The sequence below is a fragment of the Vipera berus genome (genome assembly GCF_964194415.1).
Source record: "Vipera berus genome assembly, chromosome: 1".
NCBI classification, from domain to species: domain Eukaryota; kingdom Metazoa; phylum Chordata; class Lepidosauria; order Squamata; family Viperidae; genus Vipera; species Vipera berus.
The window spans coordinates 203,435,895-203,454,609 of NC_138202.1; the positions used below are offsets into that span (position 1 = coordinate 203,435,895).

The 18,715-nt window shown below is 41.2% G+C and overlaps 1 protein-coding gene across 1 annotated transcript in view; it reads left to right on the forward strand.

Annotated features, from left to right (window-relative positions):
- Nucleotides 1-15,576: 15,576 nt before the first annotated feature.
- Nucleotides 15,577-18,715, forward strand: part of PAK5 (p21 (RAC1) activated kinase 5) — a gene marked incomplete at its 5' end in the record, with an annotated part of 104,465 nt that continues 101,326 nt past the window's right edge. Inside the window, one exon of the mRNA XM_081314449.1 lies at nucleotides 15,577-15,637. Within this exon, the coding sequence (XP_081170575.1) occupies nucleotides 15,577-15,637 (61 nt within the window). The remainder of the gene's footprint in view (nucleotides 15,638-18,715) is intronic.

Below are 18,715 nucleotides of genomic sequence, written 5' to 3' on the forward strand. Positions count from 1 at the left end.
AGAAGAAACCTAGAACTAAAGAGAAAATCCCTACTAGTGAGAACAATTAACCAGTGGAACAAATTGTCTTCAGAAACTGTGGGTGCCCCATCCACTGGAGGCTTTTAAGAAGAGACTGAACAGTCATTTATTAGAAATATTATAGGTCGCCCGCAAGAGCAATGGATTGGACTAGATGGTCTCCAAGACCCCTTCCAACTTTTATTACTGCTATTTTCTTAGTAACACAACAAGCCCACAAACTGATGGAAACTGTAGACCAGGGGTGTCAAATTGCCGGCCCAGAGGCCGGATTCGTCATGCTGAAACTGCGCCCACCCTATTGCCAGCAATGGAAAAAAGTTACGATACATCGCAACACATCACGTGATATTGCGAGTTTCACACCCCTGCTGTAGAGCAATTGGTGAGCAACCTGTAATCCACCAGTGTTGTTGAACTTGCCACTCCCAGTAGCTTCAGCCAGCCAATCGCAGAGGATGCTGGATGTTGTTGTAGTTAAGCAATAAATGATGGCCCACACATTGTTCACAACCATAATAAACTCTTATCTCTGTTGATTATATTAGCTTTTCAAGGATAATTCTCCCTCCTTTCCCAAAATTAATGAGTAGAGGGGCTGCTGAATAATTGAGATATGATACTGAATCCAAGGCTTACAAATAGCTTTTCTGAGTCAGAGATAACCCCAAATAATAAAATGTTCAGAATACACCATCTGAATCAGCCAGAGAAAGCGCAGACAGAAACACATTGGCTTTGTCTACCTTTGATACTATATTTTGCTAAAAACATATTTCTAAATAATTTAAAATAGTATAATCAGCCATGGGCTTGGATAGAAAGAATATTTTTTCCAGCTTGTTTAAATGACCATAGGCACCTAGAAAATCACATTGTCCCTCTTTCTGAAATAAGCTTTCTCCTGCTTTCCTTTAATCTCATTTCAGGCTCTCTCTGTTTTGTATACAGAGCATCAAAGATCTCTCTCTGTCTGAAACCCCACTATGTGGCTTTTCTGGAAATTAAACTTGTGTTCCATCACACAAGCAGCTCGGTATGAGCAGCTGCATTTCGTAATTGTTCCCCCAAATGCATTGGCTATCTGATTCAGTTGGAACGCTGGATTAAGGTTTTTCTGATTGAGATGATCAAATATACAAATAGGATTCAAGGACATCCTATATGTTTCTGCTAGGGCACAGGTCTGCAACCCGCGGCTCCGGAGCCGCATGTGGCTCTTTCAGCCGTCTCTTGCGGCTCCCAGTCCTCTGCCATGTGCAGTCCAAAAAAAAAAAAGTGGGACTAAAAAAGTTCAACCAATCAATTCAAATATGCAGGGTAGGTGCATATCTCGCCTTGGCTCCACTCTTCAGTCAAACCCTGTTCTGCGCATGCGCGCATGTACGCACATGCGCACGCATTTTTTGTGGCTCCCAGTTTTTCCTTTTGTGAGGCAACCAGTTCCAAGTGGCTCTTTCACTGTTTCAGGTTGCTGACCCCTGTGCTAGGGGAATAGATTTTATCCAAGGCAGCTGCAAATGAAAATGGGACAGTTTATCTCTGTAATCATCAGCTTACATTTCCCTCCTTCACTTGTAACTATATGGTTTAGTTATACAGCTTTATATTTCTATATAGGAGATTGAGAGCCAGTTTGATGTAATGGTCAAGGCTCCAAGTTAAAAAATCAAGGAACTGTGTGTTCTAGTCCATTTTAGACAGAAAATCAGCTGGAGTGTTTGGGCCAGTTATTATCTCTCAGCCCTAGGAAGAAGAAGGCAAGGACAAACCACTTCCAAAAATCATGCCAAGAAAATTAAATTGTCCATGTAATTGCCAGTAGTCAAGCTTGACTTGAAAGAGACTTTCTTCTATCATGGGGCATGTGGGCCAGCCTAATATATCAGTTCATTATATTTATGAAAAACCTATATCGACTTTAAAGATCGATGATTACCAAGAATAAGAAAGCTGCAATAATTACTGAGAAAAATAGCATTACAAGATCTTGGTGGTTTACGGTTTGAAGAGAGAGCCCTGAATGGCATAGGCAACCTCATGCTCTCTTTAGACTTCTGCTCCCATCAGCCCCAGCTGATATAAGCAATGGTGAGGATTGTAAGCATTGCTGCCCAGAAATATCTGGAAGTCACCTCATGTTGATTATATTTAAGCATAGAGATTACACTGTAGTTTTGTTTTGTTTTTCTCACAGTACGTGATGGATGAACTCACTCTACTCAATATTTCAAAAATAGTTGGTATAAACTGTGACTGCACCAAAACTCTCTTGAGAAGTATTTTCAGACACATTGAAAAAGAACTTCTTTTAATGGTTTTGGACACTGCTTATGACAATGTGTCACTGTGTATTCACATTGCCTTTTTTCTCCTCTGCCTTCCCTGATAGACCTCACTTACTCTAAGTTATGTCAAAAGAACTTAAAAAATGCTGTGTTCAGGAAGACCAAAACCACCGTCTAGTCCAGCGTCCTGGGGCCAGATTGATGTGTAGAAGGAAATCTAGAAACAGGATACAAGAGCAATAGTACTTTTCTATTCCTGTTCCCCAGCAATAGCATTAGGAGGTAATCCATCTGGCATAATAATAATAATAATAATAATAATAATAATAATAATAATAATAATAATAATAATAATAATAATAATAATAATAATAATGATGATGATGATGATGATAATGATAATAATTAATAATAATAATAATAATAATAATAATAATAATAATAATAATCAGAAGAAGAAGAAGAAGAAGAAGAAGAAGAAGAAGAAGAAGAAGAAGAAGAAGATGGAAGGGACCTTGGAGGTCATCTAGTCCAACCCCCTGCTCAGGCAGGAAACCCTATACCATTTCAGACAAATGGCTGTCCAGTCTCTTCTTAAAAACTTCCAGTGTTGGAGCATTCACCACCTCTGGAGGCAGGTTGTTCCACTGGTTAATTGTTCTAACTGTCAGGAAGTTTCTCCTTAGTTCTAGGTTGCTTCTCTCCTTGACTAGTTTCCATCCATTGCTTCTTGTCCTGCTTTCAGGTGCTTTGGAGAATAGCTTGACTCCCTCTTCTTTGTGGCAGCCCCTGAGATATTGGATCACTGCTATCATGTCACCCCTCACCCTTCTCTTCATTAAACTACACATACCCAATTCCAGCAACCGTTCACTATATGAATTGGGAGTCATCAGCATTTGTTTGTTCAGATTTCTTGTTATCCCACGTTTATTATTTTTTTTATAAGTAACTCAAGGGTGCCTATGGTCATTTAAGCAACTCCTTCTCCCTCCTATTTTCCTACAACAGCCCTGTAAAGTGGGTTGGACTGAGAGAGAGTAACCAGCCCGTTCACTTAACAACTGTCTCACTTAGCAGCCAAAATTTGGGGCCCAATTGTAGACGTAAGTCAGGACTATTTGTATATGCAAATGTGTGCTTTACAGATTACACATGCTGTGGTACAGAATTTCCCCACTTTCTCCACTGTTTCTGGACACTGGTTTCTTAATAAGAAAAGTACACAGTGTTTCTCTGTCCTTGGAGTCTTATCTAATATCTGCTAATCGTAGATCTCTATAATATAAACAGTACAATAACACATGAGCCACTAATTCAATCTCACATGGACTGATACTCCTGTTTCTCCCTTTCAGCTCAATTTGCTGAAGCCAATATTCAATATTTGCTTTTCTCTTAAGAGATCTGGTTAACAGCTATCACAAGGGCTGAGCAGTTGCCTTTGTTCTTGGCGATGGAATGCCCCCATATCCTAGGATTTTTATTTGAAACCTTAGACCCTTCAATATGGAAAATCTGGTACATATAAAGAAGTGGCATTATCACTCTGAAAACTATAACATTATTCCAGTATCTATGGATTATAATAATTTGCCTGCTGTATGTATTAAATTTTTCTTTTTGTATTGTGATTGTAATTGTTTTTAATTGCTTTTATGACTGAATGCTGGCCAGAGTCATTTATTTGAAATGGGCAGCCATACAAATTGAACAAATAAATATCTGAATAATAAATGCCTGTCCAATGTCAGAAAAGCTTTATGTCTTTCTTGGACTCATATTTTAAGTTGCTTATTAAATATTTGTTAAGTGGCACAGCATTTATTTCTCTATTGATACTATTCATCTTTATATTGGTAAGGAAAATATTCAGAATCAAAAATATCACAAACATTAATAACCCAAACAATTTCAGCAAAGACATATTGCATTATAATTTGGGCATTGGCAGATTCTTTAAAATATTTGTGGCTAATAATTTGTCAGTTGCCTATTAGAAAATTGCTACAAAGTGTGAGGTGCTGGGTTTAGTTGCAGAAGATTCCCAAATAAGAGACTTTTTTTTTACTGGGTTGGCAGTGAAAAATTTTATTAAGCTGAAATGGAAAATTGAATTATCAACTGCTAGTAATGAATTCTGGCTCCTAAAAACCTTTTGAATGTTTTAAATGCAAATCATACAGAAAGATTCACATGCCTTCCTACAACTTAACTATCCTTAGCCTGGGTATTCTCCTTCTACATTTGCTGGACTGAAATTCCCATTATTTTTAGACAGGCTGAGGACTATGTATGTTACAGTCTGTTACCTTTGGAAAGAACCAGAAAGGGGAAGATTTAACCATTAGATGCCATTTCTTTAGATTCATCTGTAGGAGATGAACAGGCTGAGCCTGAGGGAGGGATCAAACGAGTCATCAGTCATGAGTCCCTTTGCACTTGTAGAGGTCTAAGCTCAGCCCATCTTGAATTCCATTGACTCTTATCTACCACCAAATTCTTCTGATGGTTAGTAGTTCAGGTTCTTGTGGAGAGCTGACGCTTGCAATAAATCTTTATACCCATTTCAACTGCCTGGATCTTCTAATTTCCCTGGTGCTTGACATATCAGTGGTATAAATTGATCCAAAGAAGAAAAAATCTATATGCTATTTTTAATTCCATCTAAGAGTTGATGGGATGGCTTTCTCCTGACAGTCTGATAGTTTGTGATTTGAACACGTCCTTGAAGATTATGAATATTGTACTAGGTCATCCATAACTAAGCCTCTCTGAGAAAGATCCCTTTTTTTCCCCTGGCTGTTCTGGGTGCCACAGGAATTGAACAAGGACTGTCCACTTATGTTCTTGAACATGACTACTAAACAAGAACCAATTCCTGCTTTGTTCTCTGTTATCATTCAACCCTCCTCCTTCCCATCATACCTTATCAAAAAAGGGGGAAAAGGAAATTCCCATTTTTGGTTCCAGCTTCTTCATCCACATCTTCCTAGCTTTCAACCATAAATATAAAAATTGGGTGAGGCTGATTTGACAAGTTTTCATCAGATAGATATAGTATTGCCATTCTATCTTGGGGATAATTAAGGATGAAAAACCTGAATGAAACGGTCCGTGCCTTTTTTTGGGGGGGATCAATATTTATACAAGGATGTAGAGAGTTTGCAACAAGGAAACAAATTTAGAGTAGCCATGGATCCTACTTTACAGTGAGAAGTTATTTGATGATTTCCTTTTTCTGAAGGGTTTCCTTGCAGACGATAAAAGATGTACAAGCAGAAGCCATCTGTCCTAGACACATCTAACAGCAGGGTGAGCAGGCATCTGTCACAGCATTCCCCATAATAGTGAATGTATATTGCCTCTGTTTAAGTTAGATTTTAAAATAGGTATCTATATACGTATACATTACATATAGTATACAATTTATATACTACTTTACATCCACTCTTTTTGGAGTCATTCCTTTCCTTTCTTTTCCTTCCTCTCCTTTCCCTTTTCTTTCTTCAATGAGGCCAGAGAAGATTATACAGAATTTTAGTGGGCAATAACGTCAGTGTTTGAGGGCCTACAGTTATGTAATAGATCTCTCTGATATATTGCTGAGATCTGAAGTTGAAGCATATTGTTCCAGGCAAGCAAAATAACCACCATAAAGTACTAGCTTAACCTTAACTTGCTAAATTTTGTCCATATGCTTAAAAAACTGGCAACATTTAATGTGGAAATTGAAGCGATTGGATCTTGTAGTAGACCCGTGTGTGTACAAGAGTAACGTTGGCTCTTCACGCCTTTTTGTAGACTTACCGTTTTATAGTTTTATGTTCTCAGATGACCAGACCTAGTCTCATGGGGAAAGAGTTGTATGCCGTGTGCAGATAAAATGTGTTGATACTTAGTAGCAAAAAGTAATATATGCGAGCCACCACTAACATTTCATATTTTAAATAGAAAGCAATGAATGGAGCATATGAGGGGAAAAAAAGGAGGGAATACTTTTTTCTTCAGAATCCCACTTATTCTTGTTCTATTTCTTCTACAGCTTTCTAAGGTTTATTTATTTATTTATTTATTTATTTTATTACATTTATATACCGCCCTTTCCCGAAGGACTCAGGGCGGTTTACAGGGTGATTAAAAAACCAAGATACAAAAGTTAAAAACAAATTTAAAAAAAAAATTATATTTTTTTATATTGTTGTTACTGAAGTTTTTGTTTTCTTTCATCTATTATTCAGATGGTACTTGGTCCTTCATTGGGCTCTTTTTTGTTTGTTTGTTTAGCATTTCTTCTCTCTTAATGTTTCTTCCCTTTCCTCCTGTTAACTTCCTGCTCGGGGTGGGGGTTGCCATTTTGGCTGCAGAACTCAAGCACTTATCTATGGAGATTCTCAATGATCCAGGTAATGGTTGTCCCAAAGGTACTTTTTTTCCAAAAGGCAACTGGCTTTCTTGGTGTTTTTTTTCTTTGAAAACATTTTGCTTCTCAATCCAAGAAGCTTCTTCAGTTCTTGAATGAGAAGCGAAACGTTTTCAAGGGGGGAAAAAAAACAAGGAACGTCCAGTTGCCATTTTGGAAAAAAGCCCCTTTGGGGGACAACACAACCTCCTGTGTGATTGGGGCTTCTCCTTGCAGGGAGGGACCACAACACATGTTGCATGTGCATCCAGAACAGACAGCAAAAATTAGTAGTTGTAGGGAAGGAAAACCCGAAAGTCAGCGTCAGGAGACAGGAACTCCTATTTTAATTTAGGTCTTTATGACATGTGCAAAATGCTCTGGTTAGTATATGTTTTAAACATGTTCAAGCCCACTTTGACTTTTTGTAACTGAACGGTTGGGTTTGGAGGAGATCTGAGAAGGATATTGAGGAGACGTTTGTTCAGCTCTGCAACATTGCACTAAATGATTGAAATTTGGTTTGCTTTTGCGTGGGCCTTTTATTGGTCTTAGCAGAATAACTGCATTAAAAAAGCAAAGTGCATGTTCTCAAAGAAGGGGCAACTGAGAATAAATATTTCATGATACTTTCCATATGAGAGGAGAGCAAAAAAGCAAAATGTGCCGGCTGTCACTTCGGGAAGTGATAAAGTGCACATTTGTATGTAAGTATAATATAAACAGCGACATAATTAGCAAGAAAAGGATGACCCATGACTGCACTTTCATTTCTGGTTTTCCAAATTGTAATCACAGCTCTTTTATATTACGGTGGTTTTTACAAGCACATGGTATTGGTTATACAAGATGAAGACCAACTAATCTGCTCGAGTCTGCATCAATATGTGTACAGCAATCCAGGGCAATCCAGAAGCATATCCTAGTAGTCAATGGGACCCAATTCTAACTAAGCGTCCTGGGCATTTCAATCTTATCTGTACCTCACTGCTCTAGGATTGATCCCAGTGCAGGACTGACTGGCCCAAAGTCACCCATTGAATTCTGTGCCTGAATATGGAGTGGAACCTGGTCAGGACATCTGCAGGAGACATCAACTGTCATGGTTCCGACAGATGAAACCCTTCAAAAGAACTTTGAGGCATTGTTTTCCTTAAACAATCTTTTATTTGGGAAACAAAGTATCGGCACTACATAGTTGAACCCAAAACCTAAATTCCCCTCCCCTGGATACAAAGTAACAAAGTACAATTCCCACCCCCAATAAAGAGTCATAAAGCACATTTCCGAATTAGCTTGAAGCGCAGGCTTGCTCCCCAGCTCCCCAGCCTGCCAAAACGTTATCAGCTCTGGACCCAGTTTGTCCTTGGATTCGCATGGCAGAGTTATTATTATTATGACTAACTGAACTCTCATTCCAATCCCTCCTCCTAGCACCAACTAATTCTAAAATCATAAAGAAAATGGCTGCATTTTCATCTGTTGTCAAAGCAATAACATCCAATGTTAGCAGTGTTGACATCAACAGCATAATAGTAGTGGCTGCCTCTTTTTAACGTCCATGGATGTAAAAAAAGGGGTAGGGCTTCAGTCACCTGGACATGACAGTGGTGTTGCTTTAGATGCTCCTGGGTCTCCCCCAGACCTAGTCCAACACTTTAACCACTATATTAATTGTGCTACAGAGTATATAGTAGTTTACTGGAAAGCATCTCTATCTGAATGAGTGAGGCTATGTTTACCTTGCCTTTTCCCTCAGATTTCAGCCTTTATTGCTCCTCATTGCTGTGGAATTGGCAGCATTCACCCATTTTCATTATTGTGTCTTTCCATTTAATCATCATATAGAATATCTCGAATGAGTTTGTGTGGAAACCAGGATAAGATCACTCTTCTTTGTGATTCAATAGATTTGACAATAGGAGGAAGTAAGGGTAATTGAAGACTATTTAAAATAGACAAATCCATTCATAATTTTCATAAAAAAACTCCCAGGATACATTTGCTTTTCATGCTGCTCTTGCTTTGAATTGCTTATTCAAAAGAATCTAAAAATTTAGCATAGTTCTAACTCTTGCTATATTTAATTACATTTTCTACAAGCTTGTCCCTTATCACTTTTGGTACTGCATATTAATAAATTGATAACGTGCAGTCAAAAATATCAATTATATCTGCTTTCCCAACCAAATGCCCTCCAGATGTGTTGGGAGTTCATAAAGCAGTCATTGGTATCCAGATTCACACTGAAAGACTTACGTTTGTGGCACACTGATATATAGCAATATTTTATGGTCTTTATGAATTACAGTGCATGTCTTTGATTTATGTACAGAATAAAATATCATTTTTCAGAGCTTGGCAAATCAAAAAGCAGAGCAATATGCATTTGGTACCCATAATTTACAATGAAATACATTTTAAAGTAAATAAGTGCATTTTAATAAACCTAAACTGTTGTGTTCTGTGAAGAAAAAAATGTTCTAAAATTATGCATTTCAGCATATGCAGTGGTGGGATTCAGCCAGTTCGCATCACTTCGGCAGAACCGGTAGCTAATATTTTGTTGCCCAGGTCCAGAATGGACTTCCGGAAGTGTCATCCACACAGAGAACCTGTTGTTCACATATTTGAATCCCACCACTGAGTATATTTGATTTGATTTGATTTGATTAAATTTATATGCCGCCCTTCTCCCTGAGGACTCAGGGCGCCTCACAACAATTAAAAATTAAAAAACATAAAGTAATTTTTTAAAAAAAGAATTAAACAATAGATGCAATAATTACGAGACAATTTAACCCAGTAAAAAGCCTAATTAAAAAATGTAGTCAGTCAGTCTGAGAGGTAGGAGGAGAACCACCGTAAAACGATGCCTCCCACTCCCAACCCCTCAAGCCGTCGCAGCAGGATACCATGGTCGATGGTATCAAAAGCTGCTGAGAGGTCAAGTAGGACCAGGACAGAGGAACAGCCCCTGTCCCGGGCCCACCAGAGATCATCCACCAGTGCGACCAATGCCGTTTCCGTGCTGTAGCCAGGTCTGAAACCGGACTGGTATGGGTCCAGATAGTCCGCTTCATCCAGGAATTGCGGGAGCTGACGCACCACCACACTCTCAACAACCTTCGCTACAAAGCGAAGGTTGGAGACAGGACGGTAGTTATTCAATGGGTCCAGAGCAGGCTTCTTGAGGAGGGGCCTCACCACCACCTCTTTTAAGGCAGAGGGGAAGACACCCTCCATCAAAGAAGTGTTGACAACTGCCTGGATCCAGCCCCGTCACCTCCCAGGTGGCCGAAACCAGCCAGGAGGGACATGGGTCCAGTAAACAAGTTGTAGTGCTCAGTTTACGCATGATCCTGTCCACATCATCCAGAGTCACAGGGTCAAACCCTGTCAAGACCTGCCCTCTCCACTCCGCCAGACTCCGCCCAGTCGGAGTCCAAGCCAGTCCGGATCTGAGCGATTTTATCCTGCAGATACTGTACAAATTCCTCAGCCCTACCCTGCAAAAGATCATCCCTCAGTCCCTGGTTAAACAGTGAGCAGGTCACTCTAAACAGGGCGGCTGGGCAGTTATCTGTGGATGCAATGAGAGCGGAAAAGTAGACACGCTTTGCCGCTTCCATCGCCACTAGGTAAGACTTAAGATAAGTTCTTAGCTGTGTTCGATCAGATTTGGATCCGCTGGACCTCCAACAGCTCTCTAGGCGTCTTTTCCGGGTGCTTCATCTCCCAAAGCTCCTCAGTAAACCAGGGGGCCAACCGGGGTCTGCGCCAGGTCAGAGGCCGCAAAGGCACAACTCGATCCAAGGCCCCAGCAGCCGCTCTCTCCCAGGCTTCTAACTAGGGCCTCGGCAGAGTCGTGGGCAAGGGAAGCAGGAAATGTCCCGAGCTCCATCTGGAACCTTTCAGGGTCCATCAGGCGCCTGGGGCGGAACCACCTGGTCGGTTCTGCCTCCCAGTGGCGGGGGGGTGGCGTACTGAAAGTCTAGCCGGAGAAGAAAATGATTGGACCATGACGGGTTGGATGATTAAATCCCCCCTACCCAGATTATTAATCCACTTCCCAGAGATAAAAACCAGGTCGAGTGTGTGCCCTCCATTACGGGTCGGGTCCTGAATTATCTGAGTCAGGTCCATGGCCGTCATGGAAGGCATGAACTCCCGGGCCAACTCAGACGCCTCACCCACGGAAGGCAGATTGAAATCCCCCAGAACTATAAGCCTGGGGAACTCAATCACCAACCCGGACAAGACGTCGAGAAGCTTGGGCAGGACCGATGACACGCAGCTGGGAGACAGGTACGTAATCAGTCGGCCCAACTGAACTCCAGGACCCCACTTCAAGAGGAGAGACTCACACCCGCCTATCTGAGGGACAGTGGCCACTCGCGGACAAAGACTCCCTAGACCTGTGGAACCGCTTGCCGGTTGAGCTCCGGATGGCCCCCGACCTTCGCTCCTTCCGGCGCGATCTAAAAACGTATTTATTTGAGCAATCTGACCTGGTCTGATGGGTTAGGGTTGGGGTTTTAATATGTTCTTAATTATTGTTTTAAATTTTAAATTTGGGCATTATATTTAATTGTTTTTTAACTTTTATATTCTGTTTTTTATATTTATTGCCCTGTACACCACCCTGAGTCCTTCGGGAGAAGGGCGGTATAAAAATATAATAAATAAATAAATAAATAAATAAATAAATAAATAAATAAATAAATAAATAAATAAAAATAACCGCCCCCCCCTGCCCCTGCCCTGGGCCTGCGGCTGGTGAAGCACCCGGAAACCTGGTGGGCATAATTCCGAGAGAGGGACACCCCCTCTTGGCCCAACCAGGTCTCTGTGATGCAAGCCAGGTCTGCATTCTCCTCCTCAATAAGATCCTGTATGAGGGGAGCCTTGTTCACCATGGACCTGGCGTTGATATAGACCAACCTGAGCCCAGGTTCCTGTAATCCTATTCCCCCCCGGGGACCGAGAAGAGCAATGAGGGTGGGAACAGGCCACCGCCTGACAGCGGTGGCCCGTTCCCCAATTACAATAAAGCCCTCTGCTCCCACACTCTCTGCCCCTCCCAATCACTGTCGGGATAGAAAAACCCTCCTCACTCGGAGCTGCATCCATTCCCAAACCCCTACTCCCCCCCTGTGACCATCCGATGGTCTGGACCGCTGTCCGGGTCGAACTCCCCCAAGTTCATTCCAGATCCCATGGGCCTCCCCCCTCCCAGATCCCCTTAAAATGTTATTTAAAAATCTTAGTAAAAATCACCTCAGATTCCTCTTTGCAGCATGCCATCTCTCGGGGTCCCACAACCCGTCATCAAGGAAGATCTTCCGTAAAACAGATGGATGCTCCTGCGAGAGGGGGGAATCTCGCAGCGAGTAAAGTTCTGCTGCAGTGTACCATGGCATACAAAAGGGAAACGGTAACATCAGACAATGAAGGGTGCCAGCAGATGGAATCAATAAGAAGTTCAGTCAGCCTGTGACAGGTCCCAAAGCCACAATCGTGGTAACGATAGTATGGTCGACAGCGGAAGCCATAATAAAAGTGGCGATGACAACTCCAAAACAGGGGGCAGCCCGATGACAATAACGACGGCCCATTGCACTGGACCCAAAACAACGGGTTCAGCCACGACGGCAAGAACAGCTACAGCCTCCGTGGTGGCAAAAAGGGGGGAGGAAGTGAGCGCAACAGCAGGCTCCATGGCAACGGCAACAGCAGGCACCATAGCCACAGCAATAGCGCCACCAGGTCCACTGCATCCGTAGAGCCAAGCTCGCTGAGTGGTGGAGGGGGGGAGCCACGATATCAAAAACCCCATTTCCCCGACCCCCCTGCCACAACCCAGGTCCCATAACAAAACGTACAAGCAGCGCTTGGCTCCGGTTCCAGTTCATTCGACTCAACTCCGTTCGACTCAGCTCAGCAAAAGAACAGTCGAGTCAGTCGGCCCCGCCCAACCGCCGGTGACTTCTCATCGGTGTGTGTGTTTGGATGGCCGGCTTCTCCTCCTCCGTCCTCTGCCATTTCCAGGCAAGGGTGCTAACGCTCCACCGATAGTCCAGCTGACTGGATGGGGACCAAACGATGGTAAAAAAGTCCCATGGCCACCCAACAAAGCCAAAATCTGTTCCTCCCTAGGAGCTCAGAAACAGCAGACAGCCATCATGGTCATGCGCAGATGTATTAATTTTTATACAGATTGTTTAAAAAGTGCGGAGCCAGGAACTAGAATGATCACATGCAAACCCTAATATCAATGGAAAACAGATTATTTGCTTTCCTTTGTAGGGATGTGATTACAAACTTGATCAGTGACTACTTTTCAGAGGCGTGATATCTAATTTACCAGGATTGGCAGGAAAATAGCAGTTCTTTGCAGTGGTTCTTTTCTTTGGACAATTAGTATTGTGACGTGGCTCCTGGGGCTGGTGGACAACACATAGGCTTTCAATGTGAGCTTGGGGTGGAGGATACACAAATCAGCTCGTTGACACTCAATTTTTATGATTGCCAGAAAGCAACACAGACCTTATCTTGCATTGTGTGTAAAGAGAAGGTTGGGAATTACAGAAAGGATGACTTATTTATTTGAAGTTCCTTTTGTTTGGTTGTTAGTCATATTGATTTAATCTTATTTTAATTTTTATACCTTGCGTGTTGTTTGTGTTTTAATTGCCCTGTACACCGCCCGAGTCCTTGGAGAGGGGCGGTATATAAATCTAATAAAATAAATAAATAAATAAATAAATAGAAGCCTCCTCTCAAGGGTGGGAAATAAGCTCAGGAAGGAAGAGCCTTTAGTTAGAATATGGATCATGAGGAGATTGTGGGAGGTGGGCTATCTACAGCTAGTCCTCAACTTACAGCCATTCGTTTAGTGACTGTTTGAAGTTCCATTGGCGCTGGGGGGGAAAAATCACTTATGATCGTTTTTTACTCTTATGACCATTGCAGCATCCCTACAGTCACATGATCAGAATTTGGGTGCTTGGCAACTGGCATGTATTTATGACCATTTCACTGTCCTGGGGGGTCATGTGATCACCATTTGCCATCCTCCCAGCAGGCTTCCCATAAAGCAGAGTCCAGAGGGAAAGCCAGATTCGCTTAACGACTCCATGATTCCCTTAACAATCGCCACAATTTGCTTAACAGTGGGAAAAGGGTCATAAAATGGGGGCCAAGCTCATTTAGCAACTGTCTCACTTAGCAATGAAAATTTTGGGCTCAGTTGTGATCGTAAGTCAAGGACCACCTGCGTTCTCAACAGATATTTGGGGAGGTGGACGTTGCTCTGATCAGCCTTGCCTTCTTTCAGTCCCTGAAATGACCTATTTCTGACCAACGCTGTATCATTTGAGATTGAAGCAAAGTTTGCTCCCTTTGGCTGGCCAATCTGTCCTGCAGAAGGAGCAGCAGGTGGCTTCCATCTGTGTAGGGAGGCATCCAGGAAGCCAAAGCAACTTTTCTCCCCTGAAAAACAAGCTTCAGATGGAGCGACAGGCCCTGCTCCCTTGGTGCCCTCTCGGTGCTTGTAGGCGCACACACACAGCGTAGCAACCTGTGCCACAATTGTACCACAGTTTCATTGGAATCGGTGGAACCAGCATGCTCATTTGCCTTATATTTCATTTCCTACTTGCATTGTGAAGCCAAATACAGAAAAGTTAGATGTGTACAGGTAGTCCTCAATTTGCAACCATTCATATAGTGACTGTTCAAAGTTACCTCCATGATCACGTGATCAAAGTTCAGAGGCTTGGCAACTGGCTCATATTTATGACGGTTGCAGTGTCCCGGGGTCATGTGATCACCTTTTGTGACCTGACAAGCGAAGGCAATGGGGAAGCCAAGTTCACTTAACCACCGTGTTATTTACTTAACAACTGCAGTGATTCATTTAACTACAGTGGCAAGAAAGGTCATAAAATGGGGCACAACTCAACAACTGCCTCACTCAGCAATGGGAATTGTGGGCTCAATTGTGGTTATAAATTGAGGTGTACCTGCAGTTCTCAAAAATTATGCATCCCTGTTCTGTTGACTGGTCAGGTTTATTCCTTTAAGTAGAATGAATTCTAAATGCAGTAAAGTAACTTAACTGAGTTTGATTCACTAACACTGAGCATGTATAGAGTAAGCTTTTAGATGCTGGCTTAAAAATAAATTTGTTTGCTCAGATGAAATGTCTATAGATTTATAGCAGCGGTATAAAACAATGCACTGAGCATCACAGCTCAGCTTCCTCGAAGGACACATTTTTTTAGTAGCAGCTGAGCAAATCTGTAACCTTGTTCTGTGCTTATCTCATCTTGAGCCAGCAACGAAATGAGGGAAAGAAAGTATGTATTGTTCATTGTGAATGTAACTGGTGCCAAGATGAGATCTCACTCCTTAAAAGCTAGAGGGGAAAAGAAAACTGTAAATCAGGACCAGATGTGCTTCTGTATTGGGCTGAGTTGTCTCAGGCTTCTGGGAATCTTTGTTGTTGTTGTTGTTGTTGTTGTTTTAATAGAAATCCATCAACCAGAGACAAGTATAAAAGTGTGACTTGGGAATGGAGACAATCACATCCTACACACAACTTCCATCAGCTTCTGCATTCAAGACTACAGATGTTCTACATGTCCCGGTTTCTGACACCAAATGCTAAAATGGTTGAATACCGCGGCAGTGAATTGACGTGATGAGCAGCATATGGTCATCTGTGGCAGAGTCCTTTAAAACAAAATACCACATTCAATTTCTAATCTAACGGGAGTCAGAAATCTTTGGTGATCTGCTGCAAATTGCTTAGAAATTTACCAGTAGAGCTTGATCTACCTCCTGGCTATCTAATTCTAGATGTTCAGAAACAACTGCCATCCTTCATGTTCTGGGTTTAGAACCTGTTGCTCCTCAGGAGGTAAGTGAACAAAAATCTTATTTGCCACTCAGATTTAGCTGGCCATACTTACTCAATCACAGATCTGCCCATTTCTGTGTTTTTGTTGAAGATTGTTGTTTCCTTTGCCTGATCAGGATATAGAAGGCTTTCCTAATATTGAACTGTATCTTGATACTGATAATCTTCACAAATATGAAGTTTTTTTTTCTTTGCCAACTTTTAAAATATTTATAGTGTAAGGCTTAGGTCATTGGTAGAGGCCTAAATATACCTCGGCTCTTTCCAGAAACAGCTATCAATTAAATATTGTTATGAGTTCATTAAGGTTAATATGATTAGTTTGCTTAACATAACAGTTTTGTTCACACAAATGCAGTGTGTAAAATGCAGGCAATTTTAATTGTTTAATCTAGATTTTAATTTAAACTAATTTATTTTTTTAAAGCAAGAGATTGCAGAAAGTGGAGACACAGTTTAGTAGCTAATCTAGCTTTGCAAAATACTCACTTGTAGAGAAGCTGATGTAGCATTTTATTCTACTTTATTGCTGCATATATGCATATATATGTGCCCAAGATTTCTGTTGCTAAGCGAGAACAAGTGAATTTTGCCCCATTTCAGATCCTTGGATCACTGCACTTACACAGTTGTTTAGTGAATGTGGCTTCCCCATTTACTTTATTTGTCAGAAGATCGCAAAAGTTGGTCACATGACCCCGGAACACTGCATCCGTCATAAATATGAGTCAATTGACAAGCGTCTGAATTTTGTTCACTGTGGCTATGGGGATGCTGCAGTGGTCGTAAGTGTGAAAAACAGTCATAAATCACTTTTTCATTGTAACTTTGAACAGACACTAAATGAACTGTTGTAAGTTGGGGGCTATCTTTTTGGGGTATATTTGCTGTCTTGAGCTATTTTATTTATAAAAATAATAAAGGCAGAATGAAAAAAACTAAAAAAAAATCCAACCCTTTTCATCAAGTGATAACTGGCTTCTGTTCTGCTAACTTGCCCATTTCCAAGTTAAGCCCATCTTGCAAATTTAATCCAGACAGTTCATTGCATTCCTTTTGGATGGAAAGACCTGCTGAAACCTGAGAGCACCTCCAGCCATTGTAGCTTGATTTATATATCATGCAAAGTCATGGTGGTATTTTGGCTTCAAATGAAGGATTGCAAACTGCAGTTTATGACTTAGCTGTGTGTGGAAAGCAAGTCATTGTGGCTTGTTCAATGAACCACAGTTTGCTACAAAATTACATAGTTTATTATAAATCCAGTGAAATGAATTTTTCCCCCCACGGTGTTGCTAGGGAAAAAAAGGGACCTTTTCCAGCAATGCCATTTACTTCTGGTTTGGTACAGTAAATGTTATATAGAAAAAACATTCAGGTTTGTTTGCAGAGCAGTGATTTTAGTGGAACAATGCCAACATTCATGGCTCTTCCCCTTGTAATATGCAGTCAGAGTGAATTTTCAAGACTTTTAGAGCTTATGTGCAATATAAATTGATTTTACCATTTGAGTCAACTATATTATTATCTTTTTCGATTATAGAAAGGTTCAGTTAATAGTCATACATTCTGTTAGTGCAGAAATAAATTTGAGACTTCTGCTTAAATTTTGTTCCCTTTGGCTAGTGCAAACGTATATTCATGTTCTCATCCATCTACTTTCTGACACATACATCTCTCTCCCCTGACTATTGATAATCCCTTCTATATCTTTATGCAAACGGGGGAGGGGAGTAGTAAGAGGTGAGCCATTATGATTTTTAGGTTTTGGTAACCGTTCCATCCTGTTTGGAAATCAATTTCATTAATTCTAGATGCAGCATTAAATAAAACAATATCGTATTATTTTGTGAATAGCATGCTTCCCTGTGTGTAGGGTGCATAAATCTCTGTGGGGCATTAAAAGCAACGATGGCTTAATGGATTCTGGACAAGCATGGAAATGGGCACATAAGTAGTGGGTATGGATGTAACCCAAAGGGTGCCTTTACAATGGCACTTACTGTAGTGACTCACTGCTGATGTGGTGAACTAAACATATGTTCAAGGTTCTGATGTTTTCCCCCCCCAGCCCCCTTATGTTGTCCATGTAACACTAAAGCTTTAAAATGCTTTCCATTAAATAAGTTTGCAAAGTCTGTGAAATGTCTCTGTTTTCATATTGTACAATTTAATCTGGGTATCCCTAACCCATCACAAACGTGGTTATAAAGCTACTGAAAAATTTTCCTTGTTACAGAATTCTTAAAGCATTGCTTAATATGCTGCAAATGCCTATAATACTATATGGCCTTATGGATTTTCCTTGAATGTGTTGTAACCTGCTGAACAAACACTCATTCCATTGGTAAATTTGGGGCTTAGCCACAATATTTTATTTATTTATTTATTTTATTTTATTACATTTATATACCGCCCTTTCCCGAAGGACTCAGGGCGGTTTACAGGGTAATTAAAAAACCAAAATACAAAAGTTAAAAACAAATTTTAAAAGAAATTATATGTGTCCCTGTCTAAATAAAACCCCAATTAAAATAAGATTAATCCTCAGCGTGGACCAGAAAGCTCGAAGAGCCAGGTCTTCAGGCCCCGGCGGAATGAACGGAGGTCGGGGGCAGTCCTCAGCTCCACTGGCAGCTGGTTCCAAAGGGCAGGCGCCCCCACGAAGGCCCTATCCCTGGGTGTTACCCGCCAGCAATCTCTTACCGGTGGCACCCTGAGAAGACCCTCCCTGTGGGAGCGCACTGGACAAAGGGAACTTGATGCCATTCATGAGGCTGGATGTGTTCTCATACCTTCCAAAATTTGCCATGCTTATGAAAAACTAGATACCAAATTTTTTTAAAAAAATAAATTTTAAAGAAGAATGACTGTACTGGATTAGGTCATGTGCCTCTCCCGTCTTCCTTCTTGGAAGCAGAAGCTATGGGAACTCCATATAGATAGGACATACAGTATGTACCCCTCTCGAATGCCCTTTTGACTTTTAGTGTGAGAGTGTGTTTGTGTGAAATCTCTCCTTCGTACTTTGTAGCCATTTATATCCTTATCCCCCCAGAATTTATCCAATCACCTGTT